Source organism: Cebus imitator, unplaced genomic scaffold (assembly GCF_001604975.1).
Source record: "Cebus imitator isolate Cc_AM_T3 unplaced genomic scaffold, Cebus_imitator-1.0 Scaffold25, whole genome shotgun sequence".
NCBI lineage: Eukaryota > Metazoa > Chordata > Mammalia > Primates > Cebidae > Cebus > Cebus imitator.
The window spans coordinates 1,273,409-1,292,238 of NW_016107340.1; the positions used below are offsets into that span (position 1 = coordinate 1,273,409).

General features: G+C 46.0%; 1 protein-coding gene across 5 annotated transcripts in view; it reads left to right on the forward strand.

Annotated features, from left to right (window-relative positions):
• The first annotated feature begins 1,100 nt into the window (after positions 1-1,100).
• MED12L (mediator complex subunit 12L) overlaps positions 1,101-18,830 on the forward strand; it is a 363,255-nt gene continuing 345,525 nt past the window's right edge. For all 5 annotated transcript variants that reach the window (XM_037736428.1, XM_017522838.2, XM_037736429.1 and 2 more), the window contains exons 1-2: positions 1,101-1,372; positions 2,215-2,438. In XM_037736428.1, coding sequence (XP_037592356.1) covers positions 2,340-2,438 — 99 coding nt within the window. In that variant the 5' untranslated portion in view covers positions 1,101-1,372; positions 2,215-2,339. The remainder of the gene's footprint in view (positions 1,373-2,214; positions 2,439-18,830) is intronic.

Sequence of the window (18,830 nt, forward strand, 5' to 3'; positions counted from 1 at the left end):
TGGAAAAGAAGACCCTGGGGCAAGATGGGGAAGGTGGTCAGGAAATGCCCTCCAGTGGAGGGTAAATGTTCATTATTTAGGTTAAGGAAGCCAAAAGTTAAACATCTGACTCAGTCTCAAACTGGGTTTGGAGGTGCGCACACGTTCGGGTCAGGAGTGAGGAATTAGCCTCTACCACATTACCATCACTTCAACTCCTTCTTTCTTCCCCTTTGCTTAAACGTCAACAGAGGTAAGTCGATGTTGAGATTCAACCAACATTTCCAGAGCACCTACTATGTATCAAAGGCTTGTGGTTAGAATCTGCCTGTACCGTCTTACAGAGAGGGAAGGCCGAGAATGCCTGAAGCCGTGGAGAACGTGCCATTAGGCAATGGCAGGTTAGGAACCCAATCCCTCCAAGTCCAAGTCAGGGAAAATAGGTCAGAAACTTGGAATCAGTGGTGGGTTCAATTCCGACTAGTTTCGTGGCTTTCGGCAAGTCAGTAGACCTCTCTGAGCTGGCTCAATTTCTCCATCCATAAAAAGGGTACAGTAAGACTGTGGAAGGTTGTTGTAAGGACCAGAGATTCTGTCAAGATCCTGGCACTTATCGAAGGCTCCATAAATGGCAGCCATCATTCTTGGCCAAGTGCGGGCACATTCTCCCGGGCACGCCTCCCGAGAGGTCCCTCAGGACAGGCCGAGCCCGCCTCCGCGGCTCCGGTCTCGAAGAGCTCGCGGCAGGTGGCTCGGCATCTTGGTGCCCGCACCCCGAAGAGAGCGAGGAGCCAGGGCGGGTTGGATGACCAAGGTCTGCCCTGGAAGATCACCGCCCCCACCCCCCGCCCCTTCCACGCTCTCGGTGCAGGTGAGGTTTTCGGCCCAGGCCACGGGGACAGCGACCTCTGAGGAGGTCGAGGCGGAAGGCGCAGCTGGGGGCCTGGAGCCTGGCTCCTGAGGGCGCTCCCGCCTTCGCCCTGGTTCACCCCAGGGCCGGCCTCGGCGCCGGAGCCCGCGGGCTGCGCGCTCTGCGGCTGCGAAAACCCGGAGAGGCGGATTGGAGCGCGCTCACCGCGCTCGCAGCCAACTCCTCCGCGGTCCGGCCGCCGAGCTGGGCATGCTCAGTGCGGACGCCGCGCCGCCGTCCGCCAACTCGGAAGCTCGCGCTCCCCGGCCGTGGGGGCGAGAACGCCGGCGGTGAGCCGGCGTCGCTCGCCGCCCCCAGACAGTGGCAAACTTCGCGGCGTCCCCGGAGCTCGTCCCGGCGAGGCAGATACCTCACAAATAAAATCAAATCCAATTCCCCCATCCTAACCCGAATAATGGAGGCTGCGGCGGCCGGAGTGACCCCGCCGCCGCCAACCCCTGCCCGCTAGCCGCGGACCAACAGGTAAACTGTTGGGGGTGGGGGGTGGAAGGGAAGAGGAGCTGGGGCCGGGGAGAGGCGGCGGGCTGGAGGAGCCCGAGACGCTTGCGAGCTGGCTGCCCCCGTCGGCGCTCACAGACATCGCTCCTCACCCCCTTCCTCAGCCCCTGGAGGGACAGCAAAGGGTTAAGTCGGCCCCGCGCCACCGTGAGCACGGCCCCCTCCAGCCGCGGCGACCGCCAGCAGCGCGCCTCGGCGCCTGCCCGAAGCCGCTGAGGGGACCGGAGCCGCGGATGCGCCACCGGAGCCTGGCGGGCGTCTAGGAGGCACCGGCCGCTTCCCACCGGCCGCATCCCTGCGTCTCGCGCCCCCTCCAGGTCTCCCTCCTCTGCACCGGCCGGGTCCGCGCCCAGGTGGCGGAGTCTGCGGGGCGCGTGGCGGCGGGGGAAGGGTCCCTGCAGGGTAAGAGAGGCGGGGGCGGTCCGCTCCGCAGGGGAGGAGGGCCACCCTCGCCTTGGGCGAGCACTTGAGACACCAGCCTAGGCGCCAAGAAAAGTTTTTTTTTTTTTCCCCAGTGCCCCACCCCCACCCAATCCTGCGCCCAGCTGGGGTGGGTTTGGGTCCATTGGTGAAAAAAGTCACACGTTCCCATCAGCTGCTCCTCCCCCTGGGGACTGGGTGTGGGGGAGCGCAGGAGGTAGGCGCCGCGGAGGACCCTGCCGACCTCGAGCCCCTCCGCCGCCGCCGCGGGAGCAGTGCGTCCCCGGGCTCGAGCGCAGTCAAGTGCCCGCCGGAGGCTGTCCCCATCAGTGCGTGTCTGCTGCCGGGCAGCGGCAGCATCCAACCTGCTTTATTCCTGCCTGCAGCGCCACAGCGAGCGAGCGAGGAGGGGGAGAGAGGGAGTCTGTCTGCAAAGTGCTGCTCCCTGGTGCTCAGAGGCGGCTGCTCCAGCTCCAACTCTCATTCATTTCGCCGGATAACATGAGAGATCATGGCCGCCTTCGGGCTTCTCAGCTATGAGCAGAGACCGCTGAAGCGCCCCCGGCTCGGGCCGCCCGACGTCTACCCACAGGACCCCAAGCAGAAGGAGGTAAGGGCGCCGGCGGCCTCCCAGGCAACTGGGGCCGCCCTCTGCAGCGCTGACCCGGGGCCAAGTTGGCCCAGCGGGCATCGCCGGTGCTGCGGGGGAAGAGGTCAGGGAGGGGGATGAGAGAAGGGGGACGGGCTGGTGGGCTGGGCGACCCCCAGGCGGCGGAGATCGTGCGGCTGTCAGTCCTCGCGCTCCACTGGGGCGCTCGCTCTCCGTGTGCCGGTCGCCCGTTGCCTGGCCTTGCACGGGGCCACCGGGCGCTTCTCCGGCTTCTTCCCTGCGGAAACCCTGCCCGCTCTCACCCGCTTCTGCCTGCTTTATTTTTCTTCCTGCCGCTTCGGCAAATCCTCGTAAACTTTTTGAAAAATGTTGGACTGCAGTGCATCCTACACTGAGGTCTTGCGTTTTGCGTCCGCTGGCCAGGGACGAAGGTGGGGGGAGCTTTTCAAATTTTCCAGTTTGGAATGGAAGTCGTTTTTATCGAAGTGATAAACATTTAGCTCTCGGAATATACGTCTGTATCCCTTCTCCCCTTTACAAATTAAAATTAAGGAGAAACACCGATTTTCATCCCGAGAGGCAATTGGCTTAATTGCTGGAGACTGTTTTGTATATGTACAGGCAAGTTACCTTGGGAGGGAATAGGAGCCAGGATTGCTTATTTCTTTGAATGAAATTAATTGGAGAAACGTTGACTCTTGCACCAGGTACACTAGCTTCAATGGCTAGGGTAACCACGGCATTTTGTAGCTATGTATGTGTTTGTCAGGAGTTAAGTAATTATGTAACAAGTCTCCAGTTATAATGATCACCTTTGGCTACACCATTTGCCCAGGGACTTGCCTTTTTTTTTTGATCACCTGCTCGCCAGCTGTGCTTTTTGGGTTTGCCAGCTGCAGCCCACCCATCTTGTGTTTTCTTCCGCTAAACGCGAACTGACCACATTTCAAAACTTATCTTTCTGAGAATCTAAAAACCTTCCATTAAAAGTTTGTGCGTCCACTGATAGCACAGAAGGGGCCTTGTAAAGCAGGCAAGGAGGGGTCCTTAATTCCTTTTGATAAATGTGTCTGTTTCATTAGTAGAGTAAGTGCTTGTTCTGGCTAAACTGTCTTGCTTATAACGTGTCTGAGAAGTAAGGAACAGCAACTCCTTTTAGACGTTTAGCACACTAAATATACTCGAGCATCGGTGGAGTCACACAGATGAAAGCTGGGAAGGTTTTACAGGTGGTTTCCAGCACCAGCTTCACAGGATGGTAGGAGTTTGAGAAGATTTCGCGGATTTTTCCCCCACCTGTTACCCCAGTCTTCTAATCCAACTTAGAATGAAGTTAATGGTTAAGGACTGGAAATACTAGAGAGGCTGAGGATCAGTGTAAACTTAATAACTTAAAAATTATTTGGAGAAAATTCTTAAAGTTTTGATAGAGACAGGGACATTTCGTTGATCTTTATCATCTGATAATTAATGTCTTACTGTGCCTTTCCAGAGGGCAGCATAATTGATAGCATGATGGCTTGGGACGCTGTGTTTGCTTATTTAGCATTTGTTCCTCAGGCCAACGCTCATTTCAGGATTGGGGTCTCTGCGATTCTGGAAGGAGTAGTTTTGGATTTCAGGGTCTCACAACATTTTATGGAGTTGTAAAACTGGAAGCGACCTTAGGGACTACTTTTTATAACTTTCTTTGGAAGAAGTGAAACAGGCCTAGGGAAGCTTGACTGGTTTAACCAAGGTGTATGGGAGAATAAGCAGAGGAGTTGTACCACGAAAACAGTATTTATGTCAAAATGAATACTGCTTTGAGGATGATTTATGGGACATTATGTTCTGATGTTATCCCCTTTTCCAAGGCAGCCAATGTTTTATCTCTCTCAAGTAGAGAGTCAGAGTTATGTGTGGCTGTAGCCAAATTTGGGTACAATATGGAACAGGTGCTTGGCTGTTCTTGGGTAGTTGGTGAGTAGCCTAAGCTTTAGTTATTTATGTACTACCTCCCTCAAGATTTACCCTACCCTGTACCACCTGTACTTTTATTTTAAAGTTTTCTTTAATTTTTAAGAAACCCTGTGTTTCCTGGGCAATAATACACATGGAGTCATGGTTTTATTACAATATATGTATATATAAAATTTATATCAAATCATGTATACATACTATTTTAAATCCATTTGATATTAGATGCATAGACACATATATGATTATACATGTTAAAATGAGACCATTACTATTAACACTTTGAAAGTTCTTCTCTGTAACTAAAACAACAGTTGTGTTCCATTAGAGATATGTGTATTGGGAAATGCTGATTTAATGGAGGAAGTGTGGGCTTCCAAGTTGGGCCGACCTGGATTTAGGGTTTTTTTTTTTTTTTTGCAATTGTGTGGCCTAGGCAAGTTGCATAGCCTCTCGTTTGCAAATTAGTCTGATTGCACGCTTCAGAAAAAATTTCAAACCAACATTTGTATGAGAAAAGCCCTCCTCCTAGTAGAAGTTATTCTTGTCACCATAAATATAATTTTTATTGTTGTTAACCTGTGGTAGTGGTGTTTCAGAAAGGGCCCCAGCAGATAGGGTGGAACCCATGAATGAAGACCCATGTGGAGAATTAGGGCGGTTGAGGTTGCGGGGATGTGGAAGCTTTAACCCGCTTGATGGATTGGTTATATTTATTTGAGAGCTTGCTGTGCATCAGCATCCTATAGGACTTCATTATATATTATAATACATTGCCTTCTGCAAACAAACTGTCCTCGAGCTTTTAAGGCAGGGAATCAGAAAACTGGCAGTCATCCTTGAGACCCCCTCCTCGCTTACACCCCATTCATCCATCAGCATCCATCCATCCATCAGCACATCCTGTTCAGTTCCAAAATGCATTTCCAATCCACCAGATGCTCCCAGTTTCACCAATATTCTTGGCCTCCCTTCTGGCTTCAGGATGACTTCTCTGCCCCGGGGTTTCTGCATATTCTATTCTGGTCTTTCTACCTGGACGTCTGTCTGTCTAGCCATCCCCTCACACTCAGCATTCCACTCAGCTCTTCTCACCTTATCCTGTAGTTAGGTAGGCTCTGGAGCCAGTCTGCTTGGGTTGGGATTCTGGCTGTCCTGATCCCGGGTGATCTGATGGTGCTGGTCTGGGGCCTCACTTCGAGAACCCTGACCCAAAAGGAAGGCATCCAATTCTCCAGGGGCTATAGCATTCTGCTTAACATGCCCCTTATTCTCCCTGTACTTCATTTTCCTCCCATATAGATTGAAAGTGATAGTACTACTTAACCCATAGCGCTGTTGGAAGATTACCTGGATAATATACGTAAAAAGCACTTAGAATAGAATCTGCCGTAGATTCAGCCCCTATATGTTTGCTGTCATGAACTACTGTCAGCCCTGCCTCTTCATCATTCAAGTCTCAGGCTTTTCTGGTATGTCATTTATAATTATATACTTATTTGCATCTTGCCATCTCCCCCTAATATGTCAGTTTCATGAGATCTGTTTTGGTATAGCTGAAGTACCTGCCACAATTAGTTCCTAGAATGCTGAGGGTCCAACTGGAACATGAGTAAAGGAGGGATGAATAAATTAGAAAGGGAAATCTGGTAACAGACGGGTGTTGGGGAAAGTCAAGGTTAAAGCTTAAAGTATCGTTTGCATCTGTCTGCCTTGGAGCCTAGGTTAAGGCTGAAAGTAAAATTCAGCCCCATAAGTAGGAAGGAAGAGTAGGTTTACTCTGGGATAAAAGAGGCTGAAACATTTGAAGAGTAAATATATGCAGAAAATCAAATTAGTTAGAAAAATGGGTTGGGGCAATAGTGAGATTTCCAGGAATCAGGAGCTGTAGAGCCCCACCAGTAGAGACTTCCAGGAAGAATGGCCTGGTGTGGAGTGTAGGGGCTGCCCAAAGATACACACAGCACGACTTAGGAGAGTTGATGGTGATGGTGGTATCTGCCTGTGGATATCCCAGAGTGGTAGTTCTTCAACTTCTGAGGACATTCCGATTGCCTTGAGGGCTTGTTAAAACAGATTGCTGGGTCTTTAAGATTCAGTAGGTCTGAGGTCAGGAATTGCATTGGTGACAAGATCTGATGGTGTTGGTGTAGGGTCTTCTCTTCGAGGACCCTGACCTAAAGGGAAGGCATCCAGTTCTGCAGGGGCTAGAGCATTCTCCTTAACACTGGCTGGGTTAGACTTCTGCATATGGCTGAAGTTGCAGTAATTTGTTTTAACAGCCAACCCAGCCAAAATTGTGTGTGCTTGTCCCAGAATTTGTGCCTTCTCTTAGTTCAGATCTAAGGGAATGGGCCAGAAAATCTGAGTCCCCCTCCAGTGTCTTTTTCTATTACACTGAAATAAAATGCAAACCCTTTTCCTTGGCCTTCAAGGCCCTACCAGTTTGGCCCTTGTTCACCTCTACAATCATTTCCTGCAGCCAAACAGCTTGGCTTTGAGTTCTGGCTCCCCCACGTACTGCCTGTTTGACTCAGCTTCCTCAACCATGGAATGAGGTTTGTATTTGTTCCAACTTCATAGGGTTGCTGGGAGGAGAAAATGAGCTAGTGTGTGCAAAGTGTGTGGAACCGTGCTTGTCACACAGGCAGCACTCAGCACAGGTCAGCCGCTATTAGCTGATCCCTTCTTAAAGGATCCTGGGGGCCTCCTGTTGTACTTACAGTAGCAGCCACAAGACCTTGCCCTTCAAGATCTGGCCCCGAGTCACTCCTTCCAACTTGCTCTCCCTTCTTTTTATGTGCTGGGACCACAGGCTGCCTCTCTCCTTCCAACAGGCCTAGCTTCTTTGTGTCTAGAGTCCTGTCCCTTGCTCCCTGCAGCAGTTTTATTTCCTGTCATTTGGTTCTTAGCTCAGAAACTCCCCCACAGGGAGGCCTTCCTTGCAGCCCCTCTTCCCTCATCCTTGCCTGTTCATTTCCCTGTGTTAATATGTTTTGTAGCGCTTGTCACTGTCTGAAACACAATTATTAGGATGCTTATTCTTCTCTCCATGGCCTGCCTTCCAACTGGAATTCAAGCTGCACAAGAGCAGAGGCTTGTCTGTGGTGTTCACATCCGTGAACGGCCTAGTGCCTGGGAGTGGACTAGGTGCTCAGTAAATACTTCACGAAGAAATTAATAAATGCAGAAATAACTATTAATGAGCAATTGTGAGTATTTATAACATTTAACTGTCCCAATGCTTGTTTTATTTTGGTAACTCCTGTTAATTGTTAGCATCGAAAACTCTTAAACACATAAATGCCTGTTTTACAGGCAGCTAGGGAAGTGGAGTGGGGAGGCAGAAATTTTGTTTCTTCAAAAGGGGAAAATGTTGATAAAGTTTTCTGGGAAGAAAGGACAGCTTGACCGGTTGCCTGGGGGACCAAAAGAGGAGGCAAGGGAGATATTTGATTTCAGAAAGCTCCTCACCTGACACTAATTGGCTGGCTGCAAGGCATTGCTACAGACCTCCCAGAATCCCGGTGTTCAGGGAGGGACTGATGTTTGTGTTTAACTCATGCCTCAGGTGACTCTTAGGAGAGGAACAGTTTAGGAAGCACTGGTTGGGAGGTTCTACTGTTTTCAGCTGCTCACAGTTTGCTATCCAAACTCTATGGCCAGGGAAGAGGAACTCAGCTGGTTGTCATTTTTCAGGGTCTGCCAACATCTGCAGCTGAATGTGAAAGATGCTTGTTAAAAATGCACATAAACACTTTGGGAGACCAAGGCTGGAGGACGGCTTGAAATTAGGAATTTGAGGCCAGCCTAGGCAACATAGTGAGACCCCCATCTCTACAAAAAATTTAAAAAGCCAGGTTTGGTAGTACACACCTGTGGTCCCAGCTACTAGGGAGGCCAAAGTGGGAGGATCACTTGAGCCCAGGAGGTTGAGGCTGCAGTGAGCTGTGATCTTGCCACTATACTCCAGCTTGTGCCAGGGTATCACAGAGTGATACCCTGTCTTTTAAAAAATGCTGATAAAGTGGCCCACCTCTACCCTAGACCTGCTGAATCAGAATTCTGGGAAGGAAGTTCAGAAATTTGCATTTTAAACAAATTTTAAGCTTTGTAGGTGATTCTGAAACATGTCAAGCTTGAAAACCTTTGCTTTAGTTTTCTATCCTTAATAGAGAACATTGTGAACTGGTCTCCCCCTTATTCCTATGTGCTGCCCACTATTTGATGTATTAGAATCTCTTAGGCAAATACTGTTTGAACACCTTCTGGTACTAAACAGTGAGAATGAGTTTAGTTACTTTCCTCCTTGAAGTTCTAATAACCATGGTTCCCAACATAGGCTTGTTTTCTGTCGCTGTACACAGTTTACAGCAGAGGAGAGTTTTACCCCTTGGTCTTAAAATAGGTATAGCTCCCTCCTGAGTGTACTTGGCTAAACTGGGGTATTAGTGAGTGGGTCTTGCTTTGTCGCATGAAGCCATTCTTTGAACTAATCAGGGTTATGGGATTTTATTTGACTGTGTCTCAGGGTTCTCAGGTGGGCTTTTTGGGGACTCCTGAAAGGCTGTCAATTAGGGATATAGCCACTGTCCTTTAGCCTGTCAGATATTTCCCTTAGACATCTGAGGACGTGAAATGTGATCCTTTAAGAGGCTGGAGGACCACACCGTAAGGTCTGGAAGGGAAACTGCATTGGATGAGCATGAGGTAGGAGAGGATGAGGATGCACAAAGAGTTGAAGGATTCTAGTTGAACCAGTTAGCTGTGCCATCTGCAGGTGTGTGCCCGTGTGTGCACATGCATATATGCACTGGTGTATGAAGACAAAGCTCCTCGTTAGTATAGTGGTGAGTTAAAGAAAAAAGAGAAGCAGAAGTAGAAGCTTAGAGTAAGTGAAACTTGGAAACTACAGGAATTGTGACATATTTCTTCTGCAGCTCTCCTTTGATGAGGTTCTGTGAACACCATTCTCAGGGCTTCTAGACTAGGCAGAGATTGGAGAAGTTGGAGGGATCCACAAGAATGAATATGATGAAAGGTGTTAAAATGTCAAGTCTCTTGAGCAGTGAAGAAATGGGTGATTGGCTTAGCTTGGAGAAAAGCTGACTTGAGAATCTGAGAAAAACCAGGTGGACGGAGGAAATCCAAGGGAAATGCAGAGGGGAGGCTCTTATCTCCTACATACTCTTCCCCTAAAAAGGGAACATGGAAACACTTGGACTTTTAATTATCTTTAATTTCTAAAGCTGCTTGTTGGTGACAAGGGAATTAACGATGCTGTTCTCTTTTTCTCTTAGAAAATGTATGTATGTAAAGAACAATGTCATTAAGTTATACAATAGCGTAATTTTGACTTAAAAATATATATACAAAATCCAGAAGGATTACCACTCACATGCAAATGGTCATCTCTGGGGGATAGGATTAAGGATTATTCTTATTTTCTTCTTTGTACTAATTTGTATTCCAAGCTGTAACAACAGATATGTACTACTTTTGTCATTGGAGGAAGTACATTAAAGAATAATTATTAGGTAGCTAATTTACAGAAATGGGTTTCTGTTAGTTCCAAGCCAACCTAGAGCCCCTTTAGGTGATGTGTAGGCAGAGGAATCTCATAGGGTATACATATAGGCACTTATGTACCTGTGATCTGTCAACAGCTGGATAGGATTGGAGTTAGGACTGTTAGGTGATCATTCCACTTGCACTGCGTGATATAGGGCAGCATGGTCATTTTCTTCACCTATAAGCTGCAGAGAATAGTACCTGATCATATTGAACATTTTACATGTGAAACAGCATTGTAAACTTAACTTTTTAATCAAATGTAAGGTATAAATTCAGTGACCTGCAGGAGCAGGTTTATACCAGCCGATTGTTGGAATTTCATTAGATGGTTGATACCATGTTAGTAGCTTGAAATTGGCGGTACAATTCAATAGTAGGAGTATTTACACCAAGGAAATTGGCAAATGCTACAAAATGAGGACTTAATTACATTAAAAAAAAAATTGAGACAGGGTCTTGCTCTGTCACCCAGGTTGGAGTGCAGTAGCACGATCTTGGCTCACTGCAACCTCTGCCCCCCCTCCCCGGTTCAAGCGATTCTCCTGCCTCAGCCTCCTGAGTAACTGGGATTACAGGCGCATGCCACAATGCCCAGCTAATTTTTGTATTTTTAGTCGAGATGGGGTTTTGCCACATTTGCCAGGCTGGTCTCAAACTCCTGACCTCAGGTGAGCCACTGCTCCCAGCCGACTTCCTTTTCATTCTAAGCTGGTTAACATTTACCAGCCTACCACTGGGTATAATTTTATAGGTGGCAGACACTTTGTTGGCTAATTCACCATCATTATTATCCTGCTTTTCCCTTGCCTGCTTCTCACTAAAAACTTTTTTTTTCCTTTTTTTTAAAACCAGATCCTAGCAGGTCTCAGTGGTGCATACCTATAATCCCAGCTACTCTGGGGGCTGAGGTGGAGAATCACTTGAGCCTAGGAGTTCAGTATTACCCTGGGCAACATAGTGAGAGGCAGCTTCAAAAGAAAGCCAGATTCTCACTTTCCTAGTTTCCCTTGCATGTTGAGATAAGCATATAACTTAACTCTGGCCCCAAAAATTTAATGAAAATCTGGACTTCGGGAAAATAATTTTTTCCTGTCTGATAAAAGTACAGACACCAAATGTCATCTCCTGGATACCTGAAGACGCCTTGGTTTTCTGTCTTTGGAAAGGTAATAAAAGCACATGATAGCCGGAGCTGGGGCAACCATCTTTTGACCTTGAGGCAACAAGCCTATGGAGAAAAGACAACATGAGGAGTCAGTTGAGCAGCTTTATGAAATTGATGGGCTGCTGAACTGACCTTGGGACCACTTCTCCCTGGACTTCTTGTTAAGTAAACAATACATAGCTATCCACATGATTTAAGCCATGGTTGGAGCATTAGTCAATTTCATCTAGCCATGTAATGTTGTCAGGGTACTTCTTGTTTATATTTTGGTACCCTTGAATAATTGAAGCATGAGGGCAACCCCCCCATACCCCCCCTTTTTTTTTCTCTCAGATTGCACATTCCAAGAACTCTCATGCTCTTTGGCTTCATGAAGAATATACAGCAAGAGACAAAGAACACTGGCATCTTGTCCGTTAGGCAGTGCATTTTGACCTGGTCCTATCAGAAATGGAGGGGGAACTGAACAGCGGCCTCCTTTATTTATTTCAGTTTCTGGTAGAAAGCGTTTTGGTGAGAAGGGAGGGAGAACCCTGTTCTGTTTTGCTTGGAGAGAGAGATTGTGTAGGTCTGCCATTTTCTGGGGAAGCCATGCATGTTTGTAGCTAGAAGGAAACTTTGAGGTGGATTGTTCTAACCTTCTCATTCAATACAAAAGGAAACTGAGTCCCAGGCAGGTTAAAGTGACTTGTCAAAGCAGATCTGGGCCAAGTACTTGTGTGCGCTGATTTGTTCTTGCAACTTTACTTGGCCTGCTCTCTGTAAACAGCCTCCCCTTCTGGTAAACACCCTCACGTTGCCCTGGCAATGAGAATCACTCTGCATTTTAGGGCACCCAGTGCCTCTGTGAGAGCTGGGAACTGTTCAGCTCACCATTAGATCTTCTCAGAGCTCGCCAGATCTTGTATGGTGTTTCCTGGGCAGGGGGAAGAATACTTCAGAAACTCATGCACTTTTGTCTTGTATTTTTTGGTGGAAGGTTCCCAGCCCTATCTGCAGCCTCTGGGGATAGCTCTGGCATTGGCATTTGTGGGCTGTGTGTGCTGGTGGTCATTTCTACCCAGTTTCACTTTCTTTTTTCTTTTCTTTTCTTTTCTTTTTTCTTTTTTTTTTTGAGATGGAGCCTTTCTCTGTCACCAGGCTGGAGGGCAGTGATGTGATGTCAGTTCTCTGCAACCTCCACCTCCTGGGTTCAAGCAATTCTCCTGCCTCAGCCTCCTGAGTAGCTGAGACTACAGGGGTGTGCCATCACGCCCAGCTAATTTTTGTATTTTTAGTAGAGATGGGGTTTCCCCATGTCAGCCAGGATGGTCTCCATCTCTTGACCTCGTGATCCGCCCACCTCGGCCTCCCAAAGTCCTGGGATTACAGGTGTGATCCACTATGCACGGCCTTCACCTAGCTTCACTTTCTTGGTTGAGATACCCTCTTATTTATGGGTAGCTCTCTTGAGAGAGACACATACAAGCAGTACCAGTTGCCCAGTTCCAGGAAGCAACATGTACATGACATTCTATATAAACGGATCTTTCATAGTTGTACAATGTTGTGACCCTGAAGAGGAGAGAAATATTAGCCATTGGATTTTATTTTCCATGTTTTGCATGAACTCTTACTATAAATATTCATGACAAATAAATTCAGTCATTCAACAAATGTGATTGGCTCTTTGTCAGCTATGGCACTAGGAGGATGGGACCAAAGACTTCTATTTCCTACTATGTCCCTGACTTCCAACATAGTGCCTGGCCTACACCTAGAACTCAAAAATTTCTTTTATGAATGCATATAAGAATCCACAAATGCTAAGAGCATTAGATACAGTCCTGGTTCCCCAGGCCTTCAGTCTAGAGTAGTGGATTTCAACTGGCGAGGCGTGGGGGTGCATTTTATTTCTCCTCAGGATGCTGGCAGTGTCTGGAGACATTTTGGGTTGTTACAAGTGGGTGTGTGTCCTGCTACTTGCATCTAGTGGGTAGAAGCCAGGGATGCTGCTAATGTTTACCAATGCATCAAACAGCCCCCTATGCCAAAGGCTTAGGGTAGTTCCAGGGTTGAGAAACGGTAGTCTAGAGGGAGTGAAGGACCTGTAAATGCGGAGCTCAATGTTTCATATATTCTTTGAGAGGAAGGTACAAAGTGCTGTGGAAACCAGAGGAGAGGGAGTGACCCATTTTTTTTTTTTTTTTTTGACAGGATTGATAGAGAAGGAGATTTTTGAATCTGGAACTTGGAGGGTGTGTAGGAGTGGATGGGGTTGAGGATAGGGAAGATGATTAATTCCAGGATGAAGGAGCAGCACAAGCAAAGTGTCACAAGACAAAAGGATGTGGGTGTGCCTGGGGCTGTGGGCCTGTTGCATGGTGTGAGGTGTCTTTAAGAGGAGAGCTGGGTTGGTGTGGAAAAAAGGTGGGATGCAGTCATGGGGTCTTTACTTTGTGGAGGCTTTTGGATGTTATGGTGGAGGCAGTGAGCCACCATTTAAGGGTGATAAGGGAATGAGATTTCAGATGACTGAGGGTTGCAGTTTCAGTGCCTGTGAAGGTCACAGTGAGGCGGAGGGATTGCCTAGCTAGGTGGTCCCTGATATTCAGAACTGGAAGTGGGTGATTGGTTTCCTGTGGCTGCAATAACAAATAACCACAAACTGGGTGGCTTAAACCAACATTCATGCATCCCCTCACAGTTCTAGAGGCCAGAAATCTGAAAACTGGGTGTTGGCAGGGCCACACTCCTTCTGAAGGCTCTAGGAGGAGACTCCTTCCTTGCCTCTTCCACCCTGCGGTGCCTCCAGGTGTTCACGGGTTTCTTTGACTTGTGACCACACATGACTAATTTTTGCCTCCATCTTTACATAGTCTTCTCCACTGGCTGTTTTCCTCTTGGTGTCTCTTATAAGGACACTTGTCATTGGATTTAGGGCCCACCCAGATAATCTACGATGATCCCATCCTTAATTACTTCCGCAGAGACCCTTTTTCCAAATGAGGTCACATTAACAGGTTGTGGGATTTGATGTGAATATCTTTTAGGGAGTGTGTTTTGGTCTATGGGATTGGGAGGGTTGGGAAGAACGAGGAGGGGTGTATTAGCCTGTTTTTACACTGCTGATAAAAAGACATACCTGAGACTGGGTAATTTAAAAAGAGGTTTAATGGACTTACCATTCCATGTGGCTAGGGAGGCTTCACAATCATGGTGGAAGGCGAAAGGCACGCGTGGCGGTAGGCAAGAGAGAGAATGAGAGCCAAGTGAAAGGGGAAACCCCTTATAAAATCATCAGATCTGGTGAGGCTTATTCACAATTATGAGAATGGTATGGGGGAAACCACCCCTGATTCAGTTATCTCCCACCAGGCCCCTCCCACAACACATGGGGATTATGGGAGCTACAATTCAAGATGAGATTTGGGTGGGGAAACAGCCAAACAGTATCAAGAGGTGAATTTATGAGAAACGTTACTTGGATGGCAGAATCAATAAGGTGGATATGTGAAGTAAGACGAAGGGGCCCAAGAATTTACCAACACTTTTAAGCCAGTGGTTTCCAGACTTTCTGCTCTTGGGAATGCTTTGCAGTCTTAAACATTGAGGATCTTATAAAGCTTTTATTTACGTAAGTTATATCTCTCAATATTTACTGCGTTAGAAATTAAAACGGAGGAATTTATGTATTAATTCATTAAAAAATCATAGTCAACCAATTTCATGTTAAACTGTGTGTTTTTTTTTTTAATGGAAAATAACTTTTTCCTAAATAATAAAAAAAGTGAAAAAAAGAGTGGTATTATTTTACATTTTTACAAATCTCTTTAATGTCCAGATTTTTGTATCTAGTTCTGTATTCAGTCTGTTTCAAGTCATTGTTTTGGTTGAAAAATATGAAAAAAATCTGGCCTTTCATAGACAAATAGTTGAAATGTTCTCGAGAACCCAGAGGTTGTTTAGACTGTTGGATAGGTAGATCAGTGGTGGTCCATAAACTAACATACCATAGAGAACAAAGTAATTTGTTTAACTGTTTTCCAAGGATGGGGTGGGTTGGGGGGAGGGAGAGAATGAGTTCATTTTTGAATGTTTTCAGTTTGAGAAGCCCTTGGGGAGTCCAGGTTGAAGTGTATAGTAGTGGAATCTAGAGGTCTGGATTTGGGTGTGATGTATTCATAAATAATTGAAGTCATGGGTGTGATTACCTGTTGAGAGTGTGCAAAGAGATGGACGACCTGGATGACCTGGAGAGATGGAACTTTCTAGGGATGGACTTCCTGGACTCTGTCAGGGCATCTCTGAGGAGGGCAGTTGATAGGGAGTTATGGGTGCAGATACTAAGTGACCCAAAGAGACAGTTAACATCCGGTGAGGCTCCAGCTCCATTTGCCTCTTTTTAGTTTTTGTTGATCTGATTTTCAGTCTGAGCAAAGACTCAACTGGCCCTGAGGCAGGGGATTGAGGACCCAACGGAAGTGATAGCTTTGACCTTGTTATAAATCCCCTCCTCTTAGAAAGGAGGGGAGACATAATTGACACAGGGCTCCACACTGACCTTGAATTTTCTACAGGCATTTCCAGAGTCAGTTTGAATGTGCCAAGATTTCACTCAGTAAGAATAACTCAGCCTTCAGCCCACATCCAATGTGGCGCAGATCAGCTGTGCAACTGCCTCCTTGTTGTCAATTAAAATTTGGTAGAATTTACTGCTTTCCTTTTCCAGCCATTTCATTCATGGATAATCTAATGAGATTGTTGAGATTTCAACTATTTAAGGCATTGGCAGGAGTGAAGAACTAATAAAAATGTATTTTGTTTGAAGTGCTGTTGGAATTTTTTGCTAAGATGCTAGTTTACTTAAAGGTATGGAAAATCTATAAAAACTGTGGCCAAGGCAGTGCGAAATAATTTATCATTCTCCTGAGTTCTGCAAGGTAAGTTAATATTGACATTGCTTAGGTTCTTCTTCTTTTAAAATAAAGCTTCACACAGTCCTGTTAACAGTATGGGAAATATTTTTGGGGTCAGAGTTGTTTTTACTCTGGTCAGTTTCAGACTAAATGTAAACTCCCTCTTGAAAAAGATTTGTTAGGAATTGGAGACACTATTTACATTTCTACTACTCACTTGAATCTGCTTTTAAGTTATTAACTAATCAAAATGTTTTTGAAATTATATTTTCATTTACTTAGTACTTGATATGTGTCTTCTACTGTGTTAGGTGATATGGAGGTGTAGAAAAGAAATAGAAGCCTCCTATCTGCCTCCTCTAGAAATATGCTTCTCAAAATAACTGTGGCAAAGAATCAGTTTTTAGAAAAATTAATTTTCAATCTGTTGTAGACTAATATGATAAAAATGAATTACTAGAAAAATGAAATGCTGCTTGAATGTAGTGGTAATGTCAAATTGCTATAAAAGTTTCCCAATAATCTCAGTTTTTGCACATTTCATGTTGAGGACCAGTGACAGTATCAGACCACACTCCAGGTGGTAGCACTGCTCTTAAAGTTAATGTTGGTTTGCTGACCCACATAAAACAATTTTTATTTATTTTATTTTGTTTGAGATGGAGTCTCACTCTGTCACATGGGCTGGAGTGCAGTGGCGTGAGCTTGGCTCACTGCAACCTCTGTCTACTGGGTTCAAGCAGTTCTCCTGCCTCAAGCCTCCTGAGTAGCTGGGATTACAGGTGCCCGCTGCCACACCTGGCTAATTTTTGTATTTTTAGTAGAGAAAAGATTTCACCATCTTGGCCAGGCTGGTCTTGAACTCCTAACCTCGTGATCCACCTGCCTCGGCCTCCCAAAGTGCTGGGATTACAGGCATCAGCCACCGTGCTCAGCCATAAAACAGTTTTTACAATGACTAATGCATTAGTTTTTATTTATTTGAAAATTGATGAATAAGATATACATTCAGTAGATTGTACGAAGTGCCACATCGCATTATAATAACCACTATTTTTTGTGTTGGTTATTCTGAGTGCTTTAGGTGTTTGGTTTTATGCCAGCTTCACAATACCTATGAGGTGGGCATTATTATCTCTTGCTGACAAATGAAGAAGCTGAAGCACAGGGAAGTACTTAACTTGCCCAAGGTCATTGAGCAGCATAGTGATGGAGTTGCACTCCTTAAGCTCATGCTGTAACCATCCTGCTCTGTTTATATAGTGAGCCTAAGAATGCTATGTGACTTCAGAAAAGAGAGGGTTGGATACATGGAAGTTGCACTGGCCAATGTAGGGTCTTGAGAGGCAGGACCTGAATGGGTGGGACATGCTGTACCTTCTCATAAAAAAAAGCTGGAAGGGAAGGGGAGGGGGGCGGTTTCTCCACATATCAGGCCTGGTGGAGCGTCTGCTGGAGCCCTAGCAGGTTGGGGGGTGGGGGTTGGTGGTGAACTCATATGGTTCTGCTGTCAGATTTATCTCACTACCTCATGCTTAATAAATCCAGTGTGGGAGAGAATGGAGTCAGGGAGGCTGGGAGGAAGACGACTCTAGTAACAAAAGCGTGAAGTAAAAAGAGCCAGAGTGATCAGGGCTTTAAATAGGACTGGAGAAGCATTGGCAGTTGGTGACAGATTGGTCAAAGGAAAGGAAGAGAGGAGAATAGACAATGCTCATATTTCTTGGGACACTGTTCAGCTAGGATAGTAGGTCCTGTTGCTTGAGGACCTCAGTGACACAGTTTTGTACTCAGTCTTCAGTGATGGGACAGGCATTTGTATTCCTTGGGTGCTGAATTGGAATAAATACTCAGACTCCCAGACTCCCACCCACCCTATGACGATAACTTTTTTTTTTTTTTTTTTTGATTTTTTTTTTTTTTTTTATTTTTTTTATTGTTTTTTTTTTTTTTTTTTTTTTTTTTTTTTTTGAGAAGGAGTTTCACTCTTGTTGTCCAGACTGGAGTTCAGTAGTGTGATCTCGGCACACTGCAACCTCCACCTCCCGGGCTCAAGCACTTCTCCTGCCTCAGCCTCCTGCAGGTGTGAGCTACCACACCCGGCTAATTTTTGTATTCTTAGTAGAGACAGGGTTTCACCATGTTGGCCAAGCTGGGCTCTAACACCTGACCTCAGGTGATCTGCTCTCCTGGCCTCCAAAAGTGCTGGTATTACAGGCGTGTGCTACCACGCCCGGCCTCCCTGTGACTTCTAATTGGCATTAACTAGTTTACTTGAAGGTCTTATTATTAAAAGGGACCTTGTAGCTTTGGTTTATACTGCTTGTCTTGTGCTTTAAATCTCCCTTTAACATCTGTTATTGATCTCCTTGTGGGCTGCTCGGGGGATGGTTAATCACCAGATTTGCTTGGAGCTTGGTGGAGGTGCACATGAGTAAGCCCCTTGAAAATAAAAAGAGTGGAGGCTGAGAGGCACTAATAGAGGTCAACTGTTTAGACTAGGTTTTCTGAGGTTTACCAGGGGAAATTTGTTTCCTTGACTCAAAATTAAATGTTTAGCTCCTCTGTTTCTGAGCAAATTGGCCTAAAACTAATGAATAAAATTGCCACCACCAAGAACAAAAAAAGAGACATTTCCATTCTCTTTTTCCTTTTTCTCAAGCAAGAAGAAGAAGGATGTTCTGTAGTGAACACAGCTCACTGCAACCTCAACCTCCTGGGCTCAAGCACCCCTTCCACCTTTGCCTCCTAAGTAGCTGGGACCATGCTGGCTATTTTTTTTTTTTTTTTTTTTTT